This window comes from Engraulis encrasicolus, chromosome 8 (assembly GCF_034702125.1).
Source record: "Engraulis encrasicolus isolate BLACKSEA-1 chromosome 8, IST_EnEncr_1.0, whole genome shotgun sequence".
NCBI classification, from domain to species: domain Eukaryota; kingdom Metazoa; phylum Chordata; class Actinopteri; order Clupeiformes; family Engraulidae; genus Engraulis; species Engraulis encrasicolus.
This window is the reverse complement of record NC_085864.1, coordinates 46,431,540-46,458,903: the sequence shown is the minus strand read 5'-3', so window position 1 is coordinate 46,458,903 and position 27,364 is coordinate 46,431,540. Positions and strand designations below refer to the sequence as shown.

At 42.2% G+C, this 27,364-nt stretch overlaps 2 protein-coding genes across 2 annotated transcripts in view; both read right to left on the bottom strand.

Moving 5' to 3' along the window:
• Window positions 1–3,680, bottom strand: part of sacs (sacsin molecular chaperone) — a 78,042-nt gene extending 74,362 nt beyond the window's left edge. The window contains exons 1-2 of the mRNA XM_063205850.1: window positions 3,637–3,680; window positions 3,135–3,542 (exon numbers count right to left, since the gene is read on the bottom strand). Of these exons, the coding sequence (XP_063061920.1) occupies window positions 3,135–3,157 (23 nt within the window). The 5' untranslated portion in view covers window positions 3,158–3,542; window positions 3,637–3,680. The remainder of the gene's footprint in view (window positions 1–3,134; window positions 3,543–3,636) is intronic.
• Window positions 3,681–12,573: 8,893 nt separating this feature from the next.
• LOC134453734 (E3 ubiquitin/ISG15 ligase TRIM25-like) lies at window positions 12,574–26,504 on the bottom strand. The gene is made up of 8 exons (XM_063204515.1): window positions 26,305–26,504; window positions 25,477–26,137; window positions 25,045–25,140; window positions 22,770–23,000; window positions 19,699–19,846; window positions 16,612–16,777; window positions 13,134–13,266; window positions 12,574–12,932 (listed from the first exon to the last, which is right to left on the bottom strand). The coding sequence occupies exons 2-8, from the start codon at window positions 26,119–26,121 to the stop codon at window positions 12,849–12,851; spliced, it is 1,503 nt and encodes a 500-aa protein (XP_063060585.1). The 5' UTR covers window positions 26,122–26,137; window positions 26,305–26,504; the 3' UTR covers window positions 12,574–12,848.
• Between the last annotated feature and the right edge of the window lie 860 nt (window positions 26,505–27,364).

The following is a 27,364-nucleotide window of genomic DNA, read 5'->3' as shown; positions in this document are numbered from 1 at the left end:
AATGGAGGCCCTGGGGACAGATGCGGCCCTTGGATGGCAAGGTTCTGGCCTCCCACAAGGTCTGAACAAACGAAAACAAATATGCGTGCTGTCTGTGGTCGTGCATCATTTGCGATCACTAACACTTCAGATTGAGAATATCCCTACTATTCATTCACATGAGAGTGAAATCTCATGTCAAACAATGTCATAAATAAACCATCCTAAGGCTACTAAGAAATAGAGAAGCGAATATCGGTGTCTGGAAAGCTATTAGCTTGTTTGTTTTGCACCCTAACCTCAGGCACCGTGCTGCTCGCAGTTATACAGATTCTATGTTCGGCCCCTTCACTGGAGAGAATTCGGAAAAACTGACCCTCTGTGACTTTTAACCCTCCTGTTATCCTTGAGGTCTATTTTTCCCCATTCAATGTTTAACGACTGAAAAATTGACTCCAAATTGTTTTAAGTATATTAAATATAAATGGAGCAACCATAGTTTGCTAATACATGTTCAAATCTGTCTAGAAAATATATGAACACAAGTTATTTAGAACAGAACATTTCACTTTATTTAGGGCTCTGATAACTAACAATCTGTATGATGTGGACGAGGGCCAAAACTAATTCAAGGCAACTTTTGGGCAGTTGTTGCACATTTTCGCCTAGTCATTTTTTGGTGTGTGGGCTGTGTGTGGGGGTGCTAGGACTCATCTAAAGGGCTTTTTATGTCCCTAAGAGAGCAACAGTAAATATCTGAGGCATAAACCGGTGCAAAAGTTTTTGCTTCTACTGATTTTGTAGACATTTAAGTGGCTGGTCAAAATGACCCCAAGGATCACGGATGTAACCTAAATCTGAGGATAACAGGAGAGTTAATTGAATACCCCTTCACGCGCCCTCCCTCCAATACCTCCGCGCCCCCCTAGCGGGGCTTCCGCCCCACTTTGAGAAAAACTGGTCTAGGCCATTTTGGCTACTGCACCTCTTCCTCTGCCAAACAGCGCATCTGAATAACGCTGAGCAACACACAATGCTGAGGGACAAATGATCATGTGCTAATTCAATGCAAGTCACTTACACCAGTGCTTCCCAACCAGGGGTACATGTACCACTAGGGGTACACGAGCACATTGCAGGGGGTACTTGGAAAAATTGAATTTTAACAAATGCATGGAGCAAAGTCACACTGGAATAGAAAAGGCGATGTAAATCATGAGTTAGGGGGTTCTCAGGGCACAACGAAAAGGCTTTGGGGGTACATAGACAAAAAAGGTTGGGAAACACTGACTTACACCACAACACAGCGGCAATAGACTATTTCAATGGTGCTATGTCACTTTTTATTTTAGAATGAACAAGATTCAGCCTAAACGAAAATGGCATGTCTGTCATTATGTAGGCCCTAATATCTATGTATTAAACTAGTTTAATCCAAATCCAAGTCCTTTTTTTGAGTGTACCCCTGGAGCGACGGGCCATTTGTAGCCTGGTAGGAACATATTTGTGACTAAAAGGTATGAGCTGAAGGGGTAGGCCACTTATTTGTAGCCATTACAATGACACGATGGTTCTCCCCCCTTCAGGGTACTGCCCCAGTGACGAGCTTTGTACTTTTTCTGTACCTTTATTTCTGAGAGTGTAGTTAATACAATAGTCCTAACCATTATCATATCCATTAACATCACGGATTATCCATAAGGGCCAACCAGTGGCACAGTGCCCAGGGGCACCAACCGGTTAGGTTAGGTTACTTTATTAGTCTCCACCAGGGAGAAATCTGTCTCGGAGAAAGGGCGGTTGCAACAGTACAAAAATAGGAAAAAGGACAACATCAACAAACACATAAAAGTACTGGGAAATAAGAACATACAATTTCAACCAGTTTAGGGACACTGTATGGCACAACATTTACTGATACTGTATTGTATTGTATTGTATGGGGGCATCTGTGAGGTAGGCTTATAGTAGCCAGGCCGTGCCCTCCAAGTGACGCAACAGCTTCAGCGTTGCTACAAGTCAGGTCAGGAGTCAATGCAAGTACTTTCTGAGTTCCCGCAAATACGGGAACTCCTCACACTTTTTTGGGAAGCAAACATTCATTACCAAACCAAGGGAGGCCATTTGGGAAATGCTGTTTGGGAAATGATAATTGTTATTCTCTTAGTCAGACCAAGTCTCGAAGAGATTTGAAAGTCGATGATAATCAGGCTAGGCCTATAGTGCCCAGGGGCTCTGCCCTGCTGCCACTGTCATGGCATATTCCATTCTTGCCTTTCTCACTCTCCTACATGCTATGTGCATTGTGATCACAGAGACAACAGTCAACTCACTTGCTGACATGTTGTCTTTACCCTCTTCCCATTTTTTGGGACACCATATTGTCCATCATCCTACCATCATCATCCTCATGGGTGCCGCGAGGGGAGGAAAGGTGTTACAGATTCTAAGGGTCCGCCAGCACTGACAGGGCCACTGGCAGGATGCTGATGACATAATTTGTTCTTTTGGGAGCCCAAAATCTGAATCTTTCATGGGGCCCAATTTTTTTAGCGGCGCCCCTGATCATCCTAATCATAATCGTCACTGAGATGTAGTAGGCCTAGCCCTAGCTAGCGGATGTTCAGTGCGCTCGTCGTCTCAGCATGCCTGACACTGAGTGTATCTCTACTGTGAGGACCCTAAGCCAAGAGAGGGATCACGATGTCCACAACAGGACATCCCACCACCGAAGCCTGTTCTGTACCCCCAACGCGAGTTCAGGGAAGGGCGGGGCTTTCAGGGAATTCTCCAAAACACTAAGGACATTAAACTCACTTAGCAAAATTACTTAGGCTACTGTTCGGCGACATTTTGGCAAATCTTCAGTGTGTTGTTTGAAACCACGCTAAAATGGTCAAACAGATAATCACAGGCTTTCAGAGAGAAGGCAAACAAAATTTCGGCATCAGTGGTGGGTGCGTAATGTCTCAGCGTTGACGTTAGGCCTAATTGGCATTTTGTACATCTGCAGGCATCATTTCACATTCACACACTGGCAAGACTTCAAGGATAGTCAACATGACACTGTTGACAGTTCACTGGAGCAGGCTTAGGATGCTCTCTGGTACACGTTACATCTCGAAATGGAGTCAGATGAACTCATTCAAACTTACCTCTGCTCTTGACTGGTTGCCATCACACCTTAGCCGCTATCTTCCAGTACGTCCATGTACAGCGTTCATTCGTGTGGGTTCTCTACTGCAGAAAGCGCAGGCAAAGTCCACCCGGAAAATAAGATGCCTTGTGCACCATGCAAACCGTTATGCGCTACACTGCTACCGGGCCTTGTTCCTCTTCATTTACGTCTGTTTTCTTTTTTTTCCTGGATAAACGATATTCAGCCCATGTTACCGCTTGAACTGTGCGTTATTTGTAAGCCTTTGCCTCCATGTCCCGCATTCCCAAAATTGGACCGCTGCGGCTCTGCGAGTTCCCCCGCTGTATTCAGATTATTCTGTCAAGTGCTTTTGGACACTCCTTTGAAAGACGTCCAGTCGTGGTTCACATGCCTTCAGCAGTTCCTGAAAGTAACGAAACACAACACAAGTTGACATAAACAAGGTTCTATCCGATGTATGATACTACTTTTTGGAGATTGCTGTGTGTACAATATACCCGTAGTGAGTCTACTCCACTTGAAGTACCATATTTACTGCGGCTCCCGGCCGAATGGAAGTCTAAGGAGCCGCAATGACTGCCGGTAGTTGTAGTCACGGACACCATATTACATACAGCAAGCAGTGGGGTACCACATATCCCATCTACCGCCTACAGTTATCGCGGCTACACCTGCCCAGAGTGATGCGCAAATAATATAACTATTCACCTCGAGGGTGTACAAATAGTCTATTAAACCTAATGATTGTGGCATGGATATAAGAACCAGTTGTAGGCTATTTTGCAACAACTGTGCTTAACTTGTGATATTGGAATCCTTATGGCTGAATTTCACGTTTGGGCGTTTGGTACACATGTATCTTCAGTGCATTTCAATCTACTGTCCTGCAGAACTAAAGACTACATGGCCAGCGGACCCAGAGGAGACCCCTTCTTATTTGGCAAGAGCGTTGCATGCAGAATTGTGCAGTCATTCAACGTGTGGTGCAGTAGCCTCTGATACCATCATGAAAGTGCAAGCCTGGACAATGACATCATCCAACCTCAGTCAAGGATTTCCAGTCCCCTCGCTAGTATCACAACACTGTTCGGGCTACTCACTTTAGTTTGCTAAAGAGGAATCCGCTAAAAATCCACTGTCCTTGACGCAGCACTACACCGGACGGTTCTGGATACAACAAACTTACAATTTCCACAAGCCTGACATAGTGCGTAACATCCACGCTCGCCTAAAACGCATAGTCGAAGGCAGTCGAGTTGTAGCCTATGCGTTGTGGAGGAATCTGACCGGCGACACAGTCTGCAACAGCAACTGCCGCAGTAAATCGATAGATGCGCTCAGTACGGCTAGCTCACCGTTTGCCTGCATGCGTCGGTGGTGACTGAGGCATCCCTCTGCTCTGGCGAAGTGATGATCAGGCAGGCAGGCAGGCCGCTCTCCACTCCTTCCTCCCCCTTCGCACCTTGCGGTTCATGCGACACCACTGGATGTTGATGTGAGGGGAGAGCGCGCGCCTCCAGACTGAGGGGGTTAAACTTGCATTGCGCACCACATAGTGTAAAGCCGACTTGAGTCTAAGAGGTCAGAGAAGTGATTATGATTGATGAATTGACGCTTTCAGCCCCAACGTCTCAGAACAAGTTCAGGACTGCTGCGGGCATCATCAAGGCATGCACACTGCCTTAAAGCTGCAGAGACGAGGAATTTCCTGTGCGCACATTCATGGCGCCCCGGTGGACTGTCACGACCCGACAGTCTTTTACGCATTGCATAGACTTTGGAAACACACGTGTATGAAAGTTCTTTATTTAGCTATATGCTATACCGAATAGATAGATAGTAGGCTATCCGGGATAGATAGATAGATAGATAGATAGATAGATAGATAGATAGATAGATAGATAGATAGATAGATAGATAGATAGATAGATAGATAGATAGATAGATAGATAGATAGATAGATAGATAGATAGATAGATAGATAGATAGATTTTCTGCGGCATCATTAGGTCTAGGTTCTAGGTTTTTTTGTGAGGCAACAGTAGGCTTTACAGTTGCATGCAGTGTTTTGGGGCGGGTTCGGAGGTGCATGGAAGATCTGCCAGGGTCCTGCACACTCTCATCTTTGACTGGATCCAGGACCAGGGCCGGATTAATGCACAGACTAGAAATGGCTGCAGCCTAGGGCCCCCCATCTGCAAGGGGGCCCCAGTTGGCCAAAAGGAAGGGAAATCAATAATTTAACAAGATACAGAATTGATAACTTATTCTGCCATGTCAGGTAGAACATCAAATCTTAAAAATATTCCTCTTGGGTTGGAATTATGACACTTTCTATTAGGGCTGTAACGATACACTCAACTCACCATTCGGTTTGTATCACGATTCATGACCTACGGTTCGATACACCCCTCGATTTTACATTTGCCAACATTATAATCTTTATAAATAAAAACTATGATAGTTCAAAGGTAGAATAGGTTACAAGAGGCTACAAATATTTTTTAAAAGTTTCTATATAATAATGATGATGCTTGGAAGCACTTGGAAGCACTATCACTTCATATCATGTGGTTGTTTTCTGGGCAGATGGGTATCAAAATGTTAAAAGGCTGTATCACGATACTGCCTCTTTGTATCACAGTACAGAATCATGACTCTGTGTATCACGATTTCTCGGTTCGATACAATATCGTTACAGCCCTACTTTCTATGTAATTTCGTTACTTAATCTGTCTTCCGTTGGGGCCTAAAGCCACCTGTAGCAGGCCCCCAGGGTCCTCTTAATCCAGCCCTGCCAAGGCCACAGTCACCTGAAAGGGCCACCAACCTACCCTAAATACAATGTGATGAGGAGGACCTAATTGGCTACTATTCTACTATAGGGGTCGACCGATACAGATTTTTTTAATGGCCGATGCAATACCGAATTTTTTTTCATCAACCCTGGCCGATACCCGATTTCCGATACCCGATATTTGGGGCCGATATGGGTTTAAAAAAGCCCATTCTAACAATCAAGTAATGTCTAACAATCAAGTGACAAAAAATAGTGTCTTGTGCTTTTAAAAAAAAAACAGAATGACATAAAATAATAAATATTGCGTATCAGGCAAAACCACACATGCATCGGCCGATACGATACACTTGAAAAATGCAAATATCGGCCCAATATCGGCCCGATATATATATCGGTCGATCCTTACTACTCACATTGTAAAACGTGCAGCACCAGAAGTCTAATGTTGTGTCTAACAGAGTTATAAATTCTACCTTCTAAACTAGGGGGAACCAATGTCTTGGTGGGCGTTTACGGCCCTTGAGGCTGTTTTATCCGGACTCCAATATAATTTTAATATTATGCTGCTTCACATGAAATGTGACATATTTTGTAAAAGAATCTTAGAAATTATTTTCAATGCAATTAAGGGTGTATTCGGAGAACCCAGAGAAGGTGGGGTCTGTTTTACAGTACTTCTCAATTGGTTTTGTACATTTCTCGAATCTCTCTCACAATTTGCAAAACATAATATTCATTCTCAAAACAGCTTTAACAAATGGCAAAACACTGTGGATAAACTGCAAATCCGAGTCTCTTGCTCAAAACCCTTATGTGTCTTTCAAAACCAAGTTTTTGCATCAATGAACGTAGTGCCAGCAGAATGGTTAGTCATTGTGTCATATATGGACAAGCCAGTCAATTGAATAGTGCACTCTTGAGGATCTTTTTTTTCTGCTTTACATTACATTGATCAGATAAAATTGAGATAGTTTCATGCATTCAGTGACAAAGCTTTTTGAGCGATATGACAAAAGCAATTGATAATGTACGAAATCACGGAGAATTGTACACAGCCATGGCATGGTGGACAAGAGCATTTGCTATGCCGAAAACAATGAGAAACTGATTTGACCATGTGCACAGGTAACACCAGGAAGTCACAATTGAACAAAGACTTTTGAGAATCATTATTCTGTTGTGAGAAATGTACAAAACCAATTGAGAAAAACTGTAAAGGTTTCTGGCTTCAATACAGTAGACCTGCAGTGCAGGGGGAAATCCTGGTTTGTGTTCATATTACGGCCTTTGGAGGACTTTTATGACCCTTGGAGGGATATGAAGTGGCCCCTGGAATGAAAAAGATTTCCCATCCCTGGTCTAACAGATGCATAGGCTACTTGTAAATGGACTAAATGGACTGCATTTATATAGCATACTTGGTCTATTACCCCATCTGCTGGGCATATTCTGAACTGCGAGTTTAAGTAGGACTGATGAAGTGGCTCCCAGACTTTATCTGTGTGTGAGAACACCCCTTTTGGTCCTAAGAATGTTTTTGCAACCCATACACCCTCCACCCCACATATTCTTTGGCTTTTTTTTGTCCATTAATAGCCTATGGCTAGATTTTCTTTTATAATTTATGTGATTGTGACTGCTGGATTTCTCATTTTTTATACAAAAAGTCCCTTCTGTCCGCACACCCACCCAGTTGCATGCTATTTCATGTTATCAAAAGACAACTTCTTCCAAGCATCAGAGGATATAAGCGGTTAAAATCAGCGTGGTTGACCTAAACGTTAAATACAAGATAAAATAAAATAGAAAAAAAAAACTAATAGTTGTTTAAAGTAGAAATGGGCCTACTCCTCCAGATTAAATTACAAACTGGTCATTTGAAATTACATAGGCTTAGACCTAGTGGAAAGCAATACTATACTTGTTGTCTATATAAGTGTAATACTACACTTGTGTTGTAATACGAGTACTTCTATTTCCATGTTATACAACTCTGAATAAATTAAATTCAATTAAAAAGGAATAAATTACATTTTTAGTTGTTAATTTCCAGAATTCATGCTGCCCATTCACTAATGTAAAAAAAAGGTCAAAAAAAGGTACTGCAACTATGCTGCTCATTGAAACTGGGCTGCCTATTGCCAAATTTGATATTTACATGAACGTTAACTAAGTAATAAACAAATGTTTTCTTGTATGGTCCAAGTAAAGTCATTTTTGCAGCAAAAAATTGCTATTTTTGGAAATTCAAAATGGCGGACTATGGAGAAGATCCACCTTTTCATGTATTGAAAAGTGCTATTTTTCCAGTCATAATGAATACTTGGAATTTGATGGTGGTGGTAAGTATTCATGAAATAGGTAACATCAGTGAATGGGCAGCATAAATTCTGGAAATAAACAACTAAACATCTCACACAGTGTCCCTTTAAGTCTGCCCATGAAGACAGTTACACCCGGAGTCACAGTTGCCATTCACTGCCAATTCATTCATTCAAACCTGCTTGTCCTCTCCTCTCACAGTTGCCATTCACTGACAATTCATTTGAACCTGCTTTGTCTTCTCCTCAGCAAACGCTGCCCTTCATTTTGGGTGGGCGGACCAGACATGTCATCTGGATCTATGCATTTTCCGGTGTGTGACTACTCTACTTTCTTTGGTACTGACACACACAGTTGCATTGTTCAGGCGATAATTTGAATTAAAAGGTAGAAAAAGTTGTGAAATTATTTATCTTGCTCAAAGTCGAAGTCAAAGTCAAAGTCAAAGTAAACTTTATTATCCCAAAAAGGGAAATTCAAGTGGTCAGGGTGCTATACAAAGGTAGACAGGACTTAAGAACAAAATAAATACATAAAATGACAGATAAATAAATACAACCCCCTCCCCCATGCCTCTCTGACTCCTCCCAAACAGCTGATTGCTACAATACATATATCTCTCTCTCTCTCTCTCACACACACACACACACACACACACACACACACACACACACACACACACACACACACACACACACACACACACACACACACACACACACACACACACACACACACACAAGTCCCTTGCTGGGAACTGTGTATTTCATTAACAATTCTGATTGCAGAAGGAACAAATGACTTGCTGAACCTGGCTGTTCTTGTTTTCCTTTGCAGCAGTCTCCCATTAACGCGTTGGCTAAATTGAAATTTGTTATGTAAAGGGTGGGTAGTGTCTCCCAGGATACTTTCAGCCTTGTGTAGTGTGATGTCTTGAAAAAGCTGAGCAGCTGATGTTTGATGGCATCCAATTATTCTACTGGCTGTTTTAACAATGCGTTGCAGTTTATCCTGATCTTGTTTACGCATACTACCGTAGACACAGACCAGACCAAAGGACAAGACACTCTGAAGTACAGACTTATAAAATAACTCTAAATTGTGAGAATCAACATTAAAACTGCGCAATTCCCTTAAGAAAAACATTCTTTGTTGAAGTTTCTCCACCTTAGAAGCAGCACATTTATTTAAACTGATCATCGATTTCAACTCCTAAATACTTGTAGGTGTTTACTCTCTCAATCGATGTGTTATCGACAACAGTGTATGGTACTCAGCGGTGTAGTCTACTTTTTTGAAGTGGGTACACTGTATATTCGAGTATTTTTTGAAGTGGGTATACTGTATGTATTTATGCTATTCTAAATAATGGATCAATCAATTTTAAGTGGGTATATTGAAGCCGCTAAAATTTAGAAGTGGGTATACTCCGTATACCTGCGTTCTACTTAGACTACGCCACTGATGGTACTGCTTGTGCACTACGTCTAAAATCAATCGCCATTTCTTTTGTTTTGCTTGCGTTAACATTAAGAAAGTTGTCACTGCACCACTTAATGAAACTCTCCACCTCCTCTTCAAAGCTGGTCATTGACAGCTCCCCTGCTTTCAAGAACCCCACGAGGGCGGTGTCGTCTGCATACTTGAAATAGGAGTGTGTAGTCGCAAGAGCGCAACACTCGTTGGTATAGAGTGTGTAGAGTATGGGGGACAACACACATCCTTGGGGAGCACCCGTGTTAATGACCTTGGAGGACGAGATAGCCTGATTAAATCTAACCTGCTGAGTACGATTTAACAGGAAATTGTTAATCCATGTAATGAGCCTTGGATTAACACCTTACTTGACCAATTTGTCTACCAGCAGGTGGGGTTGGATGGTGTTGAATGCACTGCTGAAATCAATAAAAACAATTTTTTGCAAAGCTGTGGGGCTCCTCTAGATGTTCAAGTATGCTGTTTGTCATGGTCAGCAGTGCATCCTCCACGCCCCGCCTTGACTGGTATGCAAACTGGAGGGGGTCCAAAGATGGTGCTACCTCAATAAGTAGGTGTTTCAAATGATTTTCTGAAAGCATTTCATAGGCACTGAGGTTAATGCAACAGGTCTCAGATTATTCAGCTCTTTGGGCCTGCTTTTCTTCGGTACCGGCACAATCAGAGACTGTTTCCGCTGAGCCGGGATTAATCCTGTTTCTACTGACTGCTGAAACAGCATTTGAAAAGGCAAAGCAGGTGTGTCAGCACATGTGCGCAGCACCTTACAACATACCATCTGGACCTTGAGATTTATTAATATTAACATGTAGAAACTGTTCTCTGGCCTCCTCAATGCTAATTTGTATGTCACTGACTTGCATAGCTCTGACTGCATCCATTGTCAGTTCCTGCTAAGTTATATAGTCAGTACTGTCAAATCTACAATAAAAAGTGTTCAGTTCATCTGAAAAGGCATTATCATCCACAACAGTCAAATTCTGCATTTTAGGTTTATATCCAGTCATGACTTGTAATCCTTGCCAGGCCCTTTTAGCATCACGGTTGAATAGTGACTGAATCTTGTTTTTATAAGCAGTCTTAATAATAATAATAATAATAATAATAATAATAATAATAATAGTATTTGTATAGCACTGTATCATACAAGGGATGCAACTCAAAGTGCTTAACAAATGAGAGAAAAAGAACATAATTGTTAGAGATGGATTTAAAAGGAGAGGAAGAGAGGAGATGCAGAGATATCAGGAAGGCAGAGGAAGAAGAGATAGAAAGAGATCGTAGAGTCATAGGGTCAACGTAGGTTAGGACCGGGATTCTTGGATGCGTAAGGTCCATAGTGGCTGGGTCTAGCACAAGTCATAGATAGTCACACAGATTGGGCGCTCAGATGCGGTGGCATCAGGGGTGAGGAAAAATTCCCTTTCGCTTGAATCATAGTTTGCAGGGGGAAAAAAGCTCAATGAGGTCTGAGAAAAAAAAACCTATAGCCAGGAAGAAACCTCAGGCAGAGACCAGCGGCCACCTAGGGGAGCCCCCTGCCAGGGCTGGTTGTGAGCAGGAACACTGTGACGCCTTGGCAGCTAGGAGTTGGCAAGGATGAAAAGGTGGGTCTTCAGCTGCTTCTTGAAGGAGTCGACGGAGCTGGCTGATCGGATCTCGATGGGGAGGGCGTTCCATTTCTTGGGCTCATAGCAAACTACTTGCAGTCCAGTATTTTCCTTTCAATATTTTTCTGTATAGATCTGATGTCCTCCTTTGTGTCTCTTTTTACAGTTCAGCAGTTCTTTAAGTTCTGGAGTGATCCATGGTTTATTATTTGGAAAAAGCTTCACAGTCTTTTTTGGAACGATAGTGTCCTCGCAAAAATGAATATATCCTGAGACTGCGAGCGCAGCATCATTGATATTTGACGACGAATTTATCAACAGTTTCCAATCAGTGCACTCTGTCATGTCTTACATCATGAAAACCTGATATTTGAACAGGACTGTGTAGATTTTTAAAGAGTCTGTAAAGACATTCTTTGGGTGTAGGGATGCAAATGCGTTAATCAATTAAAAAACATAAATCGCAATTAATCGCCAATTCAACTGACAAGAGACCCAAGTGAAATGGGCATGTGAAGAGTGGGTGTGAAGAGGGGTGTGAAGAATAGTGAGAATATTTAATTCACCTTTGGATTAAAGAATTTAAATAGAATTCATTTAAATAGTATTTTACCTCACTTTTTAATTTTAATTCTTAGATTTAGTAGGGGTTTTTTCGAGAAATATTGAGATTTCGGGTGGAAAATGCAGCTTATCGATAAGTCGTAAATTTATCGATAAGGCAATCAACCAAAGATTAATGAATTAATCGATAATTTGCATCCCTATTCAGGTGATTTCACAAATGAACCATCCAAAATGGCTGACTGTGCCTTGTATTTCATTTTCACTCTATATAGATATACCGTAAATGTGTTAAATATAAATAAATAGCCTAAAAATAATAGTGTTCTTCCGTGGCACACAAAGCAGTGATGTCCATTCCATCAAAATGGCAGAAGACAGCTCATGTTGTTTTACCTTAATCTATGTCAGCTCAAATTCAATTTCACAATGTCCTTGCGCAGCCATCAGATTTTGCTCTTTGATATACAGTGTACCCCGCCATGTAATGTGTAAGACGAGCGAGAAAAAAAGTCAACGTTGATTTGTAATGCACTTTTAACATAACAAAAGCAGCTGACCAAAGTGCTATCAGGAAGGCCTAAGTAAAAAAGACTTGAAACAGCATGAAACAACACAGACAAAAGACTTGGAGACATCCATAAAATTTGACAGACCCAAAGACACATATTTATTGAATTAGATGAATTAACCAACATGTTCAAAGAAAAAAATGTGCACATATCCGATGCAGCGCCCCCCCCCCCAAAAAAAAATGTGTCATTGTTAAGTATTAATTATAGCTTTGAACATAATTCTCCAAAACATACAAAGGAGTAACATTATAATAACATATAATAAACATGGGTGGGGAACCTATGTCTCGAAGGCCGTTTAGAAAGTGCTCGATTGCGTCCTCGAATGAAAAAATGACCAATCAACCCTCCCTATTCACCCAAAGAGTAGCCAAGAAGATGACTTTATCATCTTTCAGAAATCCCTTGCCTGGATCCATCAAGTCCTGTAAATAAACACCAATCAATCATCAATTCAATAGGTTCATTCATGAGCCCTACAGAGAAATGTGTTTGGCAAAAGTGAGACAATCCAACATCACTAAAATCAAGAACCCTACAAAAAATATACACAAAATGTCTAAAAAATATTAACTGTGGAAAATGTAGGCAGTATACTGTAGATAAAATGAACAAATGAAACTTACATCCCATGCCATGAATCTGCCGAATCCCCAGTCAACCTGCTCCTCACAGAACGTGTGGCTTATTTTCTGACTTATTGAGTTCTTCCTGTCACGTTGATTAATGACCTCCAGAACTGCGTCCACCACAAATGATCTGCAGTAGAACATGTAATTGGGCAGAGTGATCACGAGGAAAACAACATGATTCCGTCTGTACCTTATGGCAGTGTTTCTCAACAGGGGTACCGGGACACCCTGGGGTGCCGCGGAAACGTGGCTGATAAATAAATTATGAAATATAATACATATTTGTCTAAATTGATACGTTAATGCTAGTCAGTGGAATCATTCATATGTCATTAACGCACCATAACGTAAAGGTCGCCCCAGTCAGCTGCAACTTCGAACGTAGGTCGTGTGACGTCTCCAAACGTGTTACTTTTCTAAGCTTGTGTGGTATCGGATGCGATGCCATGTTACGGCTTGTTGGTTTGGGGTGCCTTGAAATTTTTCATGAATTGAAAGGGTGCCTCGCCCAAAAAAAAGTTGAGAAACACTGCCTTATGGCATCCTGAACTGAGTTAGTGCAAGCAGTGCGGCACGGTGGTCTGGGAAATGCAGAAGTCAGTTACATTCTATTAACAAACAATAAAAACCCTGTTTATTGCAGTGACCCCTTTATAAGCCCCTTTCTGAAAAGTAACATAGGACTGTGAAAAGTTATTTTGAAATTGAAAGGTCAACATTTTTACATAAAAATTTACTTAAAATGTCAAAGTTCCGAGGAATATGATGGAAATCGTGGGTCTTGAAAGTTGAAATTGTGAGATAAATGTCGCTGCAAGTCTAATGCCTCTTTCCTTACGGTTTTCTGGTAGGCCTACAGCTCGACAAAGTGAGATTTTGATTGGGCACGACACAGCTCAACAGAAAAGAAAAAAAGTGGCGGCCGAGTCGCGTTGTGTTGAGCTGTAGGCCTACCAGAAAACCAGCAGTGGAAAAGAGAGAGATGAGACCATGAGAGATTCAGGATTCAAGATTCCTTTATTGGTCTTGAAGGGAATCTCAAAAGGCTATTTTTTGCAATAACAGACCACTGGAAAAGGGGAAAATCATGTTATGGACTGGGACAAAGCATAAAACATACGTACAACAAGAGAACGACAGATACCACCGTTGGATTAAAAAGTCAATAGAAATCAGAAACTGCAGCCCAAGGACCATGAACAAGGATGATAGAGTGGACATACACTCCCACACCTGCAGCACCATCCTGAGGGGACAACTCTAACAGCGGGAGGTGCGTGTGAGCTGCCAATATTCACAGAGGTATCACACCTCCTTATTATCAGCTGATTTTAAAAGCATGTCACATCAACATCCATTTGACACTTTGATGAAGACGGAAATGATGCCGTCGCAACACGTCAGGTAAAGAAAAACGGGTTTGAACAAACAAAAATAAATGACTACATATAACAAGAAGAAATAAAGAAACTTAATATAATTAAAGTTGCACTGTGTAATATTTTTTAAAACTTTATTTCCAGAATTCATGCTGCCCATTCAGATATGCTTACCACCACTATCAAATTCTAAGTATTCATTATGACTGGGAAAATTTGGAAAATTCTCCATGGTCCGCCATTTAGAATTTCCAGAAATAGAAATTTACGGCTGCAAAATGTACAACACTTTGGACATACTAGTAAATATTACTTTATCATTTAATAAATCTTCATGAAAAGATTAAGTTTGTCAATAAGCAGCACAGTTTCAATAGTGAGATCGGTTAGCGGAGGATTTTGGCATTACCATTACGGAGCTGACAAAAGCTTGCATGATGCTTCCCCTCAAAGATTTAAGCCTAGGAGCCCAACTGAAACATTCAATTTTCACATCAATCAAGTTAATAATCCATATACATATAAAGTGTCAGTGAAATAAGGCCATTACAAAGTACAATGTATGCTGATTTGGGTTGAGATATCTGTATCTGTCAAGTCCTGAGAATAGTATGTTTCGGAAATGATCAATAATCCATATGCAGTACATCATACATGTGAGAACTGCGCTCCTCCAGCACAAGCCGTCTAGCTCTGCCATCTGCTCGATCTTAGTACTCCCAGTCAAGACTGTTCTCTGTTGTTGTTCCCAAGTGGTGGAATGATATCCCATAGGCAACAAGACTAAGCCCATCTCTTGCAGCCTTCAAGAAGCAAGTAAAGACTCTTCTCTTTCGTGACTATCTACTAATGCTTGAGCTGTCCTAGCCCCAGGCCAGACTCTTGACATGAAGTGTGTGTGTGTGTGTGTGTACTCTACTTTACAAAAAACAACAAACTAACTCTTCTTTGCATCTGCACTTATTGTTCTGTATATTTCCTGTGCACCTGTATCTGCTAGTGATGTTCGTTATTATGGCCTCATTTGTTTGTCGCTTTGGTTATAAAGTGTCTGCCAAATGCAATGCAATGTAATGTAATATTGACAACTAGGCCTACTGTCTGTTTTCTGTTCTACTTTCTACTACTTACTTGGGCTAGACTACATGTTGGCTACCTAACCACTCGATTCATTGATTGCTCGTAATTTCTTATTAAGCTCACACACACACACCCACAGACGCATTTTCTACAAAGCGGCACAATACAGTTTTTAATCATGTCTTTAGACAACATTTGACACGCGTCTTAGGACAGAATTGGGCTGAGTCAGCTAAGTATAATGTAATGTAATAACAATGTAATGCATTATACAACATGACATATTGTATATGACATGTTAAGTTATTTTCCGAGGATCCTAAGCTAGAATTAGGACATATGCTCTAAAGAAACACCATCCGAATCTGGTGCTTTTGTCACTTTCGTAACGGTAAAAACCTTAACCGACTCCATTCCAATGATCAGCATAGTTGCAATACCTACTCTGGCCACCATCCTACACAGTGCACCTTTAAAGTTTAATCATAGAGGTAGAACATTAGACTAGAGGTGACATCAATTCGCGACAGCACTGGGAAATGGCACACGGCTCCTCCCATTGTCTGTAGGTAGTGTAGGCACCTTCAGTCAATGCACGTCAATGGAGAACACGCACCCCTCAGTCAAAAAATGGACTAAATCTGTGTGAATATGAAGAATACATTAATCAAAGACCAGATTTGAAATGTCAGGCTAAATATCTACTTAAATCTTATGAGTTGATAAAATACATTTAAAAATCAAATTATATTTATTATGTAGATATTTAGCAACACACTTCAACTATTGTCCTTGTATAGTGTGTTGATGGACATTGTCACATTATTAAGCCATTTTTGACAGGTGAGCCCTCTCTCCATTAATTTCCATTACTCATGTCTACCTACAAATAATGGCTGCCACTGATTGCCGTGCAAAGGGGGGCAGGGTCACCTCTAGTCTAATGTTCTACCTCTATGATTTTAATGTTGATGTTGTAGAGGTAGCTGCTGAAAATGCATTTAAGTACGTACTTGTCCAGGTAACCTGCATCCAGATAGAAGGCCAGATATGTTCCCGTCGATTCTGATCTACGGTCTACCAAGATTTTCCAGGGATGATTTTCCAAAAGAACTGGAGGACTTTTGACACTTCCACTGAATTTACTGAAGTCCTTCATTTCAAAGAGGATGGTGGTCTCTGATATGGTGATGGGGAAGCACATACAGTAAGCAGTGAAATGATCAGAAGCACATTTTATTTAAACATTTGTGTTTGAATAAAAACCTGTGTAAACTTGAATAATAATTCAAAAATAACGAACGTTCCCTGATTTCAATACAGTACATTACTCTAAATCCCTCAATGAGGATTGCGTAGTTCATTAGTTAGGGGCTAAAGGTCATAATTAGAGATGTACAGGATCCAAGATCCGGTTCCGGATCCGGCATGATAATAGGGTTTTTCAGACTATCCGGATCCGGCAGGATCTTAAGCAGTGGATCCGGTATCCGGCAGTAACCTAAAAATCAGGATCTGGGGCATCTCTAGCCTAGGCTTTTCAGTCAGTCTTTCACAACCCCAATCGCTGCATGGAGTGAAAGCCCTTTGGAAGCGGTCGTTGAAGGCAGTGTGGCAGTAAGCCAATGAGTCTTAAAAACAGTTTGAGCCAACGTAATAAAAAGGGCCCACGTGTGCGAGTAGGCTTTGTGTTTCAACCCTTTCGTAGGATCCGGTTTCCGGTTCCGGATCCGGCAGGATCTTAAGCAGTGGATCCGGTATCCGGCAGGATCCTAAAAATCAGGATCTGGTGCATCTATAGTCATAATTAGGCTTTGTTATTTTTAGTTTGATCTTCCTTGGGCTAGTTCAGATATTAAACCTTTCATTTATGATTCCGTAACCTAGATCAGTATTTCAAAACATTTTCACAGTAGCGGCACACTTTGAATTAAAAATATCAAGGCACCGCAACCTTTTCCTCTTTTTCAATTTAAATTATGTAGCCTAAATGTAACCTCAATTCTCTTAACTACATGACAGAGCTACAAGAAAATTCCACTATTGATTTATTAATGTAGTACAGTAAAATCCAGCACATTAACAAAAGAGGTTTCTCCTATTCCAATGGAAAGCAATTGAGGACACTATTGAGGAGCCTCGCGACAGCCGAGAATTACAAACACGATTGTTTTTCAAGCTATCAATGACAAGGTGTTCATGAGGTGCAAGCCGCTTGTTATTTCCCCATGTAGGCCTACACTCAGGGCCGGTTTTTAGCATAGGCCGGCTAGGCGGTCGCCTAGAGCGCCATGTGAAGAAGGAGCGCCGAAATGGCGCTCTCCTATGCGTAATTTTGCGATATGAAGTTTTTTTTATGAAGTCGCAATCAACAAAGAGTGGCGAAAGCGCTCCTCACGGCAAAGCGCCCCTCAGCCAATAGTAATATCGCTTCCAACTGTCTCTGGGTAGTCTGTGAACCAATAAACAGACAGTTCTGAGAAAGGGGGCGGGACGAGTGACAGCGTGCGGTCTATTTTGAATTTGGAGACTCACTCGAGAGACAGAGAGGGCAAGCGCGAACAGTAGTGCTGCTCTGCTGGATGGAGATTATTATGTTCTCATTAAACCACTCATTGCATGATGCAGGAGTTTCAGAGGGTGTTTTGGAACTATGTGATTTAATCAGCAACCGTTTGTGATTATGGAAAGCCTAATAGTTATGAGGTTACTATTTGGAATTAGAGAGAAAAAGAGCTTTGTTTTTGATCAGAGAAATCGCTAGTTAGCATGCTAACATTAGCCAAGTATGCCAAGCAATGAAATCCAGTAAAGTAGGCCTAGCTGTTAGTAGCCTACTCACTACTCACTAACACCCACCTGATATCATAATAGGCCTACTTGCTTAGGTTGACAAGCAATGTAAAGTGAGACTGGTGCAATGTTTAAAACAATTTTAGCTGCCATATCTCCTTCCATCCACATGAATTACCTGCTTGTTGTAAGCTTAAAAAAACATTAATTTCCAGACCAGAATGACATAGCCTACATTAATCATGTAACAGAACCATGCACAGCAGACAAGTGAGGCTATTTACTATATTTTGTATATTATGAAATTCAATAGCGTGACAGTTCTTCTCCCTTTCTCTCACCCTGTCCCTCCAGTTCAAACACATAGATAGCCCCTTCTCATTCTCCTACTCACAAATGCACCACTATTTCCAGTCCAGAAATGAAATTGGTTTGGAAGACAGCACAAATGTGTAGCTTATTAAAATTGTTATGCTGCCATGCTTTGTGATGCTGTAGGTAGTGTAGATCAATGCAGACCTCCTTGGTAGGCTTATTGTCTACACATACATTTGCAAATGTAGGCCTACTGTATCACTCTCCTGGCATTTCAATTTCACGTTACAATTCAAACACATTGATAACCTCCCTCTCATCTGGGGTTGGGGGCCCCACCACCATCACATCCAACACACCACACAGTGAAGCTACTTTCATGCGACTCAATCTGATGTGTTGGTCGCCTGTCAAAAAGAACCACAAATCCATTTGATGAAAAACGGTTATTGTTCTTGATGCTATTTAGTTAAGCTTACTACGGATATTACTCTTGTGTTCTGTAAGGTATAAGAAAGAGTTTTTTTTTCTTTCAAAGGTAAGGGGGCGGGGGGGGGGGGGGGGAGGGGGGGGGGGGGGGGGGGGGGGGGGGGGGGGGGGGGCGCCAGAACTCAAACTCGCCTAGGGCACCAAATAAGCCAGAACCGGCCCTGCCTACACTGCAAAACACGTGATAAGACAAAAGTTAGCCTGATCCCAAAACAGTTGCACTAGTGAAAAATCAGCAAAAAATGGCACAAAAAAAACCCCTCGCCCGCCCCTCTCTCTCACACACACGCACACACACAAACAAACTCAAGACCCCTATACATGGGTTTCCCAATTGTAAACAATCCCTGGCTGCGTGGCGCGCGGAAATTAGACACTCTTCGAAACTGCCATCACTGAAAAAATGTGCTCGCGTGATTGGCTGCTTAGCATCTTGCCCCTCCTCACAGCAGGAACGTTTGTAAATTGGAAGCCTATGTCTACCAACCAAACACATCCCTTACCTTGCTGAGAAACCTTCTTTTCAAATTTGGAGCAGGCCTCCTTCACGTTGTCCTTGAAGTCATTGACTGTTTTCCGGATTAGGCCAAATGAAACAGGAGGGAGGCGGAAGCTCTTGGTCGCACACTGAGATGGAATTTGATGCAGTTCCTGCAGGTTGCAATAGTAAGCGAGATAGAAAATAGGGGTAGGTGAGTGAAAGAGCCTTGGATATACGGCACAACAGGGTTCAGTGTTCATTTGAAGAAGAAAAATCCGCACTCACAAACTGCGTCTCATTATTTATTTATATTACCACCATGTCCAAAAAGCAAACGCGTTTCGGCTATCAAGCCTTCAGTCACCACCACGCACTGATGAAGGCTTGATAGTCGAAACACGTTTGCTTTTTGGACATGGTGGTAATATAAATAAATAATGAGACGCAGTTTGTGAGTGCGGATTTTTCTTCCTTAAAGCGATGGTTCGGAGTAGAATCACCCTAATGCCATTTGAACCGTGACACCCATCCACCTTTACACCCGAAGTGTTTTCTGCCGCAGGCTTACATCAACAGAGTTGCCGTGTTATTTGATGTTTATTCCGGATAGCTTGACTCAAGCGCATATGGATCCTGGGCACCGTCTCCAAACTTTCCCCACAAAAATAACATGTCATGACACCAAACTTCTACAGTATAACAAATGTGGTTTGTACTCACAAAAAGATGAATTTGAAACTTTGTACATAGTCCAGGAGTTTATTAGTAACAACACACGAGACGATTAGCTTTTCTGCTGCTAAACATCCGTCGACGTCACTTCCTCCAGCTGGGACTTTGTTGATGGAAACAAATACACGTGAGTCCGGAAGGCGGAAAACTCAAAAAGACAGCTTGCGCTACAACTAGAAATTAACCACTTCGGATTTAAATTTTACCACGTTTAATAAATAGAAGACGATGCCACACTCGTGCATATATCCTGGCGGTGGACTAAAACACAAACCTTCAACATCAACAAAGTCCCAGCTGGAGGAAGTTATTTTATGTGGGGAAAGTTTGGAGACGGTGCCCAGGATCCATATGCGCTTGAGTCAAGCTATCCGGAATAAACATTGAATAACACGGCAACTCTGTTGATGTAAGCCTGCGGCAGAAAACACTTCGGGTGTAAAGGTGGATGGGTGTCACGGTTCAAATGGCATTAGGGTGATTCTACTCCGAACCATCGCTTTAAGTTGATACTTTTTATCTCGCACCCAAAGACTTTCGTTTTTCCAAGAAGTTGAGCGCGTCCTCTGCCCAAACTTTCAGTGTTCATTTGCCCACAAGACCCAGCATTGCCATTTGGGGCAGTAATGTCCCCTTTAGGAAATGTGATACTGAAAATGACCACAAAAAAAAGAGGCGCACACAAGGCTCATGTCGGAAACTGTATGTTGTAGCCGAAAAGAAATAAAACAAAAGAATGAAATAGAGTATCCTTTGTCATTGAAATGCGTACAATGTCAGTGGACAGAACTGGGGCTACAGACATTTTGGACCTAGTCCCTTTTCAATGTCTCCAGTAGGAAGCGCATGGCAAGCTTTCTGGTGTTAAAGGTGCAGTGTGTTGTATTTTTTGTAGTTTATTTCCAGAATTCATGCTGCGCTTTCAAAAAAAAATACCGTTTTCATGTATATTTACCACCACCACTAAATTTTAAGTATTCATTATAACTGGGAAAATTGCACTTTTCATTCATGAAAAGGGGGATCTTCTCCATGGTCTGCCACTTTGAATTTCACGAAAGAGATATTTTTAGCTGCAAAACGTACTGTACTTTGGTTATTCTAGTAAATATCGGGTTATTATTTAGTAAATATTTATGAAAAGATCAAATTTGGTAATAGGCAGCACAGTTCCAATTAGCAGCTAGTTGCAGTACCAATTCTGGCCACATTCTACACAGTGCACCTTTAAAATTGACCCCTTTAGAGTTTGTAAACAGATATGACGTAATATGGCTGCGTGCGCATCGTTTCATCAGAATCGCCCATGCATATTATAAACCACCAAATACTGTACATTCAGTAGTCACTCCTAGAAAGCAAGATGGAACACGATCTTCGTTCATCCATAAAGGGAATACAGTTTTCAATGTGAAGATCCCGAGGCGCGCTCTCTGGAGCAATCTTTTATTTTTGTTTACCTTCAGGAAGTGAACATCATCTTTCTGGGACAGCTCCTGCAGCACGGTCTCCTTCCTGGTCAGCTCAGCGTTTTTTTTTTTTTTTTACACACTTAGGTGTTTACTTATTTGTTCACATATTTATTTGAGTAATATTCCTGACTATTTTTTACATAAAATGGAGTGCTATACCTTAATAGTGTAATGTCTCTAAATGTGTAATGTCCCACCTGTATTATATGTCTTTAACATGGTGAAACTGAATACACGTTTCCAAACATGTGAACAATAAAGATTAACCCATTTTAGCCTAAGCCCTTTTGGGGAAAAGGTGCCCTCTCCCTATTAAAACCTAAATATCTCAGCCTCCAAAGCACATAAAAACATGACATGAATTGCATTTAAAAGTTAGAACCTTCATCTAGCACTACAATGTGTTCATTCAGCTCTAACATACCCACATTTTTAATAAAACAGCTCCAATCAAAAGAACCTGAATGCAGCGTATATGTCGCTCCAGGACACAATGGGTTAATTAATTCACTCATGTCACCTGTAGGAAGTGAACATCATCTTTCTGGGCGAGCTCCTGAAGCACGGAGTGCATCTTAATATGCCACCTTGCCTCCTCCACTTGCGCTTGTCTCCTCGCCCCGCCTCCTGGCCCCTCCTCCGTGGAGAAAACGATAAAGTTTCCCAGCTGTCAGCCTAGCCACAACAACTTTTGAGGGACTGTTTTTCATTCACCATCCCAATTGCAAACGAGAAAAAGACTCTACAATTGAGCTTTTGCAAGATATTGAAATATAATGCTGTTGTCAGTGATGTCATCATGACGAGAAGCGAGTGGAGGAGGCAAGTGGAGGAGGCAAGGTCCCATATTAAGATGCACTCATAGGGTTAATTAATTCACTCATGTCACCTGTAGGAAGTGAACATCATCTTTCTGGGCGAGCTCCTGCAGCACGGTCTCCTTCCTGGTCAGCTCAGCGATCTCCTGCTTCAGCTCCTTCCTGGTTTTCTCCGCTTCGCTCTCGGCTTCCTTCTGCTTCTCTTTAATTCGCCCTCTCATCTTCGCAAGAGCCCAGTCAACATGTCGGTGCAGTTCAGTGGATATAGCATCACAGAGGTGGTCTGCCTCCTTTGCTGCATCCTGGGAGAATGATTCCAAGTCATACAGAAATCAAATGAATTGACAATAAATGAAATGACAGCTAGCAATGTCAGTATGGTTAGGATAACCCTCAGAGCATGTGGTCTTAAAGGGCTGAGCCGGTGTCACAGTGTGCATTTTGTGGTATGCTGTTCTTTGGTTTAATGTGTTATATTATTTAGTTACGTTTGCCTGTGATTTCTGTTTTATTTTTGTGACACAACACCCAGCTGCCTCCTGTGATACTGACAAGGCAAGTGATTGGACTAATGGGCAATAATGAACTGGCGTGGCTGCGAACCCCCAATTGTTTTCAGTGTCTACTAATGTTTGCTGTGCGTGGATTGTTTTTGCAGTGTGTACTAATAATCGCCAGGATTGGACAATGCCAAAGCCAATACCCAATCATTGACTCTGAGAGACTGGTTGGCTGGACTGAATGGGCAACAGGTGGGGGTAGGCGTGTCTGTCCCTTCTTAACAGGTACCCCAGCAGGAAGATGGAGAAGACGAACCAGAGGAGAGCAGCAGAGCAGACGGAGCAGAGCGATCGGAGTTTGGAGAGCACCGGTATCTGACTGTGGTATCCACACGGATTACACCACCGCTCTCAACAGGGGATCTGGGCTGTGGTTGAGCCACACCCAGCCAATGTAAGTACGCCTCCGAACGTACTTACTTGTCTGTTGGTTGTATGAGAAACTTCCTACCGCTGAGACAGTCTCTCTCTTTCTCTTCCCCCCCATCGGAGCATCGTCCTGGCCAGCTCGACGCACAGAGGAGGAGACGCCATCTGGAAGGGACGGTAACCCTAGCATGTTATACAGAGCGAACTGCTACGGGCTTTGGGATCGCTGCTGCTTCTGCTGTTGCTTCTGCTTCTGACCGCTTGCTTGCTGGGCTGACCACTGCCGCTGTCTGTCTGTGTCTGTCTGCTTGCTTGCTGCTTGGTGGGCTACCTGCTGCTGCTGCGCTCTGGTGGTGGGGCCTTGTTTGTTTAGGGTTTGGACTTTTATTGCATGGACTGCCATTTTAAATATAGGACATTTTTAGGTACATGTATTTTTGGATTTTGTAATAATAATAAATGTATTGAAATTTCATAAGAAACAGTTGTCTTGTCTTCTCACTATTCTCCACTACACCTGCAAAACTTGTCTGGTCACTGACAAACTCAAGACAACCAAAAAACCAAGGTGACACCAGGGTTTCCCAAACTGGGGTGCGTACACCCCTGGGGGTGCGCGGCCTGCCATAAGGGGGTGCACGAGCTAAATAGAGCCTTGGTGCATATGTGAGTTTTTATACAGCATTAATTAACATGAAGTCGTTTTTAATTGTATGGTGATTTGTATGCTGGAAGGGTCCATATGAAGTGTAGATTAACTCCTAGACTATTGGAAAAGAGGATTCCACAATTCAACTGTGCATAATGTGCCGTGAATCATAGTTGCGTGGCCATCAGCAGGGGAAAAGTTTGGGAACCGCTGGGATAAGCTAATATTGTAAACTCAAGAAATTACATCCCATTACACTAAGCTGACCATTTTATCTAAATGGACTTGAAGCTATTTGCAGGGTATTGATTACAGTCCCTAGAGCAACGTAGGTTCAGTGCTCAAGGGCACCTCAGCCATGCATGGATAGAAGTGTAGGTAGAGGTGGGATTCGAACCTGCAACCCTCTGATCAGAAGACCAGCCCAACCAAAACTACTAGGCTCTGCTCCCTATTTTTGTCCCTCAGTCTTGCCATTAAACGTAGTCCATGGGTGGAAATAAAATATATATATATATTAATTTTACTCAGCCCTCCTCCAGTGTTGCCAGATTTGGCGGGTGCCCGCCCAATTGAGCTACTTGGGATGAGCGTCGGCGGGCAAAAACGGGAAAAATTGGCCATTTGGCGGTTATTTAAGCCGTTTTGGGCCCATAGAAGTCAATGTAATTTGTTGAATTTGGGCGGAATTTAGCGCATTTTGGCGGTTTTTGAGAACCTTTTGGGCGGGATTTGGTCAGACACATCTGGCAACACTGCCCTCCTCACCTTGATATACTGAGTACCATTGACCAGCAAGGCCAGCTCCTCCTTCCTCCGGCCAAGCATCTTCTTGCACAAGTCTGTTGCGTCCTGAAATGATTTCTGTCACAGACAATTATTTCAAGTGCAAATCAAGCTATGTACATGACCTGGTTTGAATGCTGTTTGAAATATATTTTCTGGCTCTACAAACTAGAACTTCTACACAAACAACAGGGAGTAGCCTAACAATCATCTGAGTATGTATGCCTGAGCATTGACACCGTTGGTCTTAAATAGGCTATTCCAAGTGGGCCTTGAAATCATTTTCTGGAAATCAAAATTATATTTGTGTGTTTGTGTGTGTGACTATATAGGCTATTTGAGTTGTATTGCTTTTTGGGAGCCCCTGGGCTAGACTAGATAGGCCTATAGGTTTCTGCTTATGCATAGGCCTACCTGCTGCTCTTTCCTTTCCTTTGCCGCCAAGACATTGTCATGGCCTTGATGCTTCTCCATCACACACAAAGCACAGATGCACAGCCCATCCGTGCGGCAGAAGACGTCAAGGAGTCTGTTGTGCTGAGGGCAGATGTTATCCTGAAGCTCGGCGGAGGCCTTGGATAGGGTGTGCTTCTTAAAAGCAGCGGACTGGTAGTGAGGCTGGATGTGCATCTCACAATAAGATGCAACGCAAACAAGACAAGACTTGACGGCTTTGAGTTTTTTCCCTGTGCAAAAATCACACATCACATCGTCCCGGCCAGCAAAAGGCTGCTGAGGAGCATCTTGGGGCTGTGTGGTCTTGAATTTGCTCACCAACTCGGCCAATATAACACTTATCTTCAGAACAGGCCTGGTGGTGAAGGTCTCCCTGCACTGTGGACATCTTGGGTCAACACTTTTCTTTTCCTCTTGATTCCAACATTCAGTAATGCACTGCAAGCAGTAACTGTGTCCGCAAGGAATAGTCACTGGATCGTTTAATAACTCCAGACAGACTGGGCATCGATACGGATCCGCGTCTTCAGTTTGTAGAATTTTCATTGACGGTTGAGTGGCTGCTACATTTTCAATGCGACGTTTCCGTTTTGCTTTCGGCATAGCCTACTGAAACAAACTGACGAAAAGCCGTTTTGTAATTACTACAGACAAATGATTTTAAACTTAACCCAGAGTCGCAGTAACTGAAAATGTTGCCACTACTTGATCGTGATGCTTGATTTATTATTTAGGCGTACCCTAGGCTAGGGCTACTTTATGATAGCTGATGTGGATGTTTCCTACCTGTTGTGATTCAAGTAAACAGAGAAAGTTGTGTTCGATGATGTCGAATCGACTGAAGCACAGCTTCTTCAAGGAATAGGCCTTCGCCACACCACTGCCTGCCCTGCCTACCAAACTGATTTCCTATCAGGTCCATGCATGGTCCATGAGAGCTTACGTCATCACCAGTCCCTTGGTTTCAGTTTCAATTTAACAGAAATCGCGCATTCCAATATGCGGACTCCGTCCTCGGTCTGTGCTTGTTTACTTGCGTTTTGCTGTCGCCCCGCCTCCTTGGAGAAACCAGTTTACTCGAACCACACAAATTCTGGTAGCCTATCATACACAATTTTTGAAACACCTCACCCATTTCCCATTCCCAACTCCCCTAACCAATGACAACTGTATCACAATTCCTTCTTTACACTCAAGTTTCAGTTCAACAACACACTTTTCTTTACAAACAGCTCTCGGGTTCTGGACAATTTTCATGAAGAAAAGCGCTGGTTTTCTCATGTAGGCCTAACACACTATCATTCAAAATGCTAAAATCATACTTGAGTCATAAATGGAGGTTCCGTGACCTACCTCTGGCAACAATGTTTTGATGATTGATTTGACCTCTATGAACCCTTTAGAAAAGATTTAGCCCCCATGTCCCTCGCAAAAATCCCGGGCTTTTTTGCTAGAGAGCCAAATTCAAAATGGCGTCCGGCGGCATCTCTAAAAAATAACTTTTGATCTGAATGACCTAGAATCATGTATGAAGGCACTTTTTCATATGAGTCAACCATGAGGATTCCAAATCTGACATCATTTTGGTTATAAAACTTCGTTTTGACAGCGAAATTCAAGATGGCCGCCATCTAGAACTGTTATTTTCGACCTTTTTAGGCCGTCACCGCCCAAAATGATCATATTTGGACTGGGAACCTCCCAATTTGTGTGACTCCATTTCTCATGTAAAGATATTGAGAGAATAGCTGATCTACAAGCCCAGAATTCCTCACATTGGGAGGCGTAGTGGGCTTGTAGATGGGCTATTTTAACAATGTGTCTTTTTTTAGTAGGCTATTATTTG

Coding starts and splice junctions, on each gene's coding strand:
- LOC134453734 (XM_063204515.1), bottom strand. CDS start 26,121: ATGCCGAAAGCAAAACGGAAACGTCGCATTGAAAATGTAGCAGCCACT. Junction 25,141..25,476: donor AGGAAAGGAAAGAGCAGCAG/GTAGGCCTATGC, acceptor TGTCTGTGACAG/AAATCATTTCAGGACGCAAC. Junction 16,778..19,698: donor AAAGAAGGTTTCTCAGCAAG/GTAAGGGATGTG, acceptor TCACCATATCAG/AGACCACCATCCTCTTTGAA.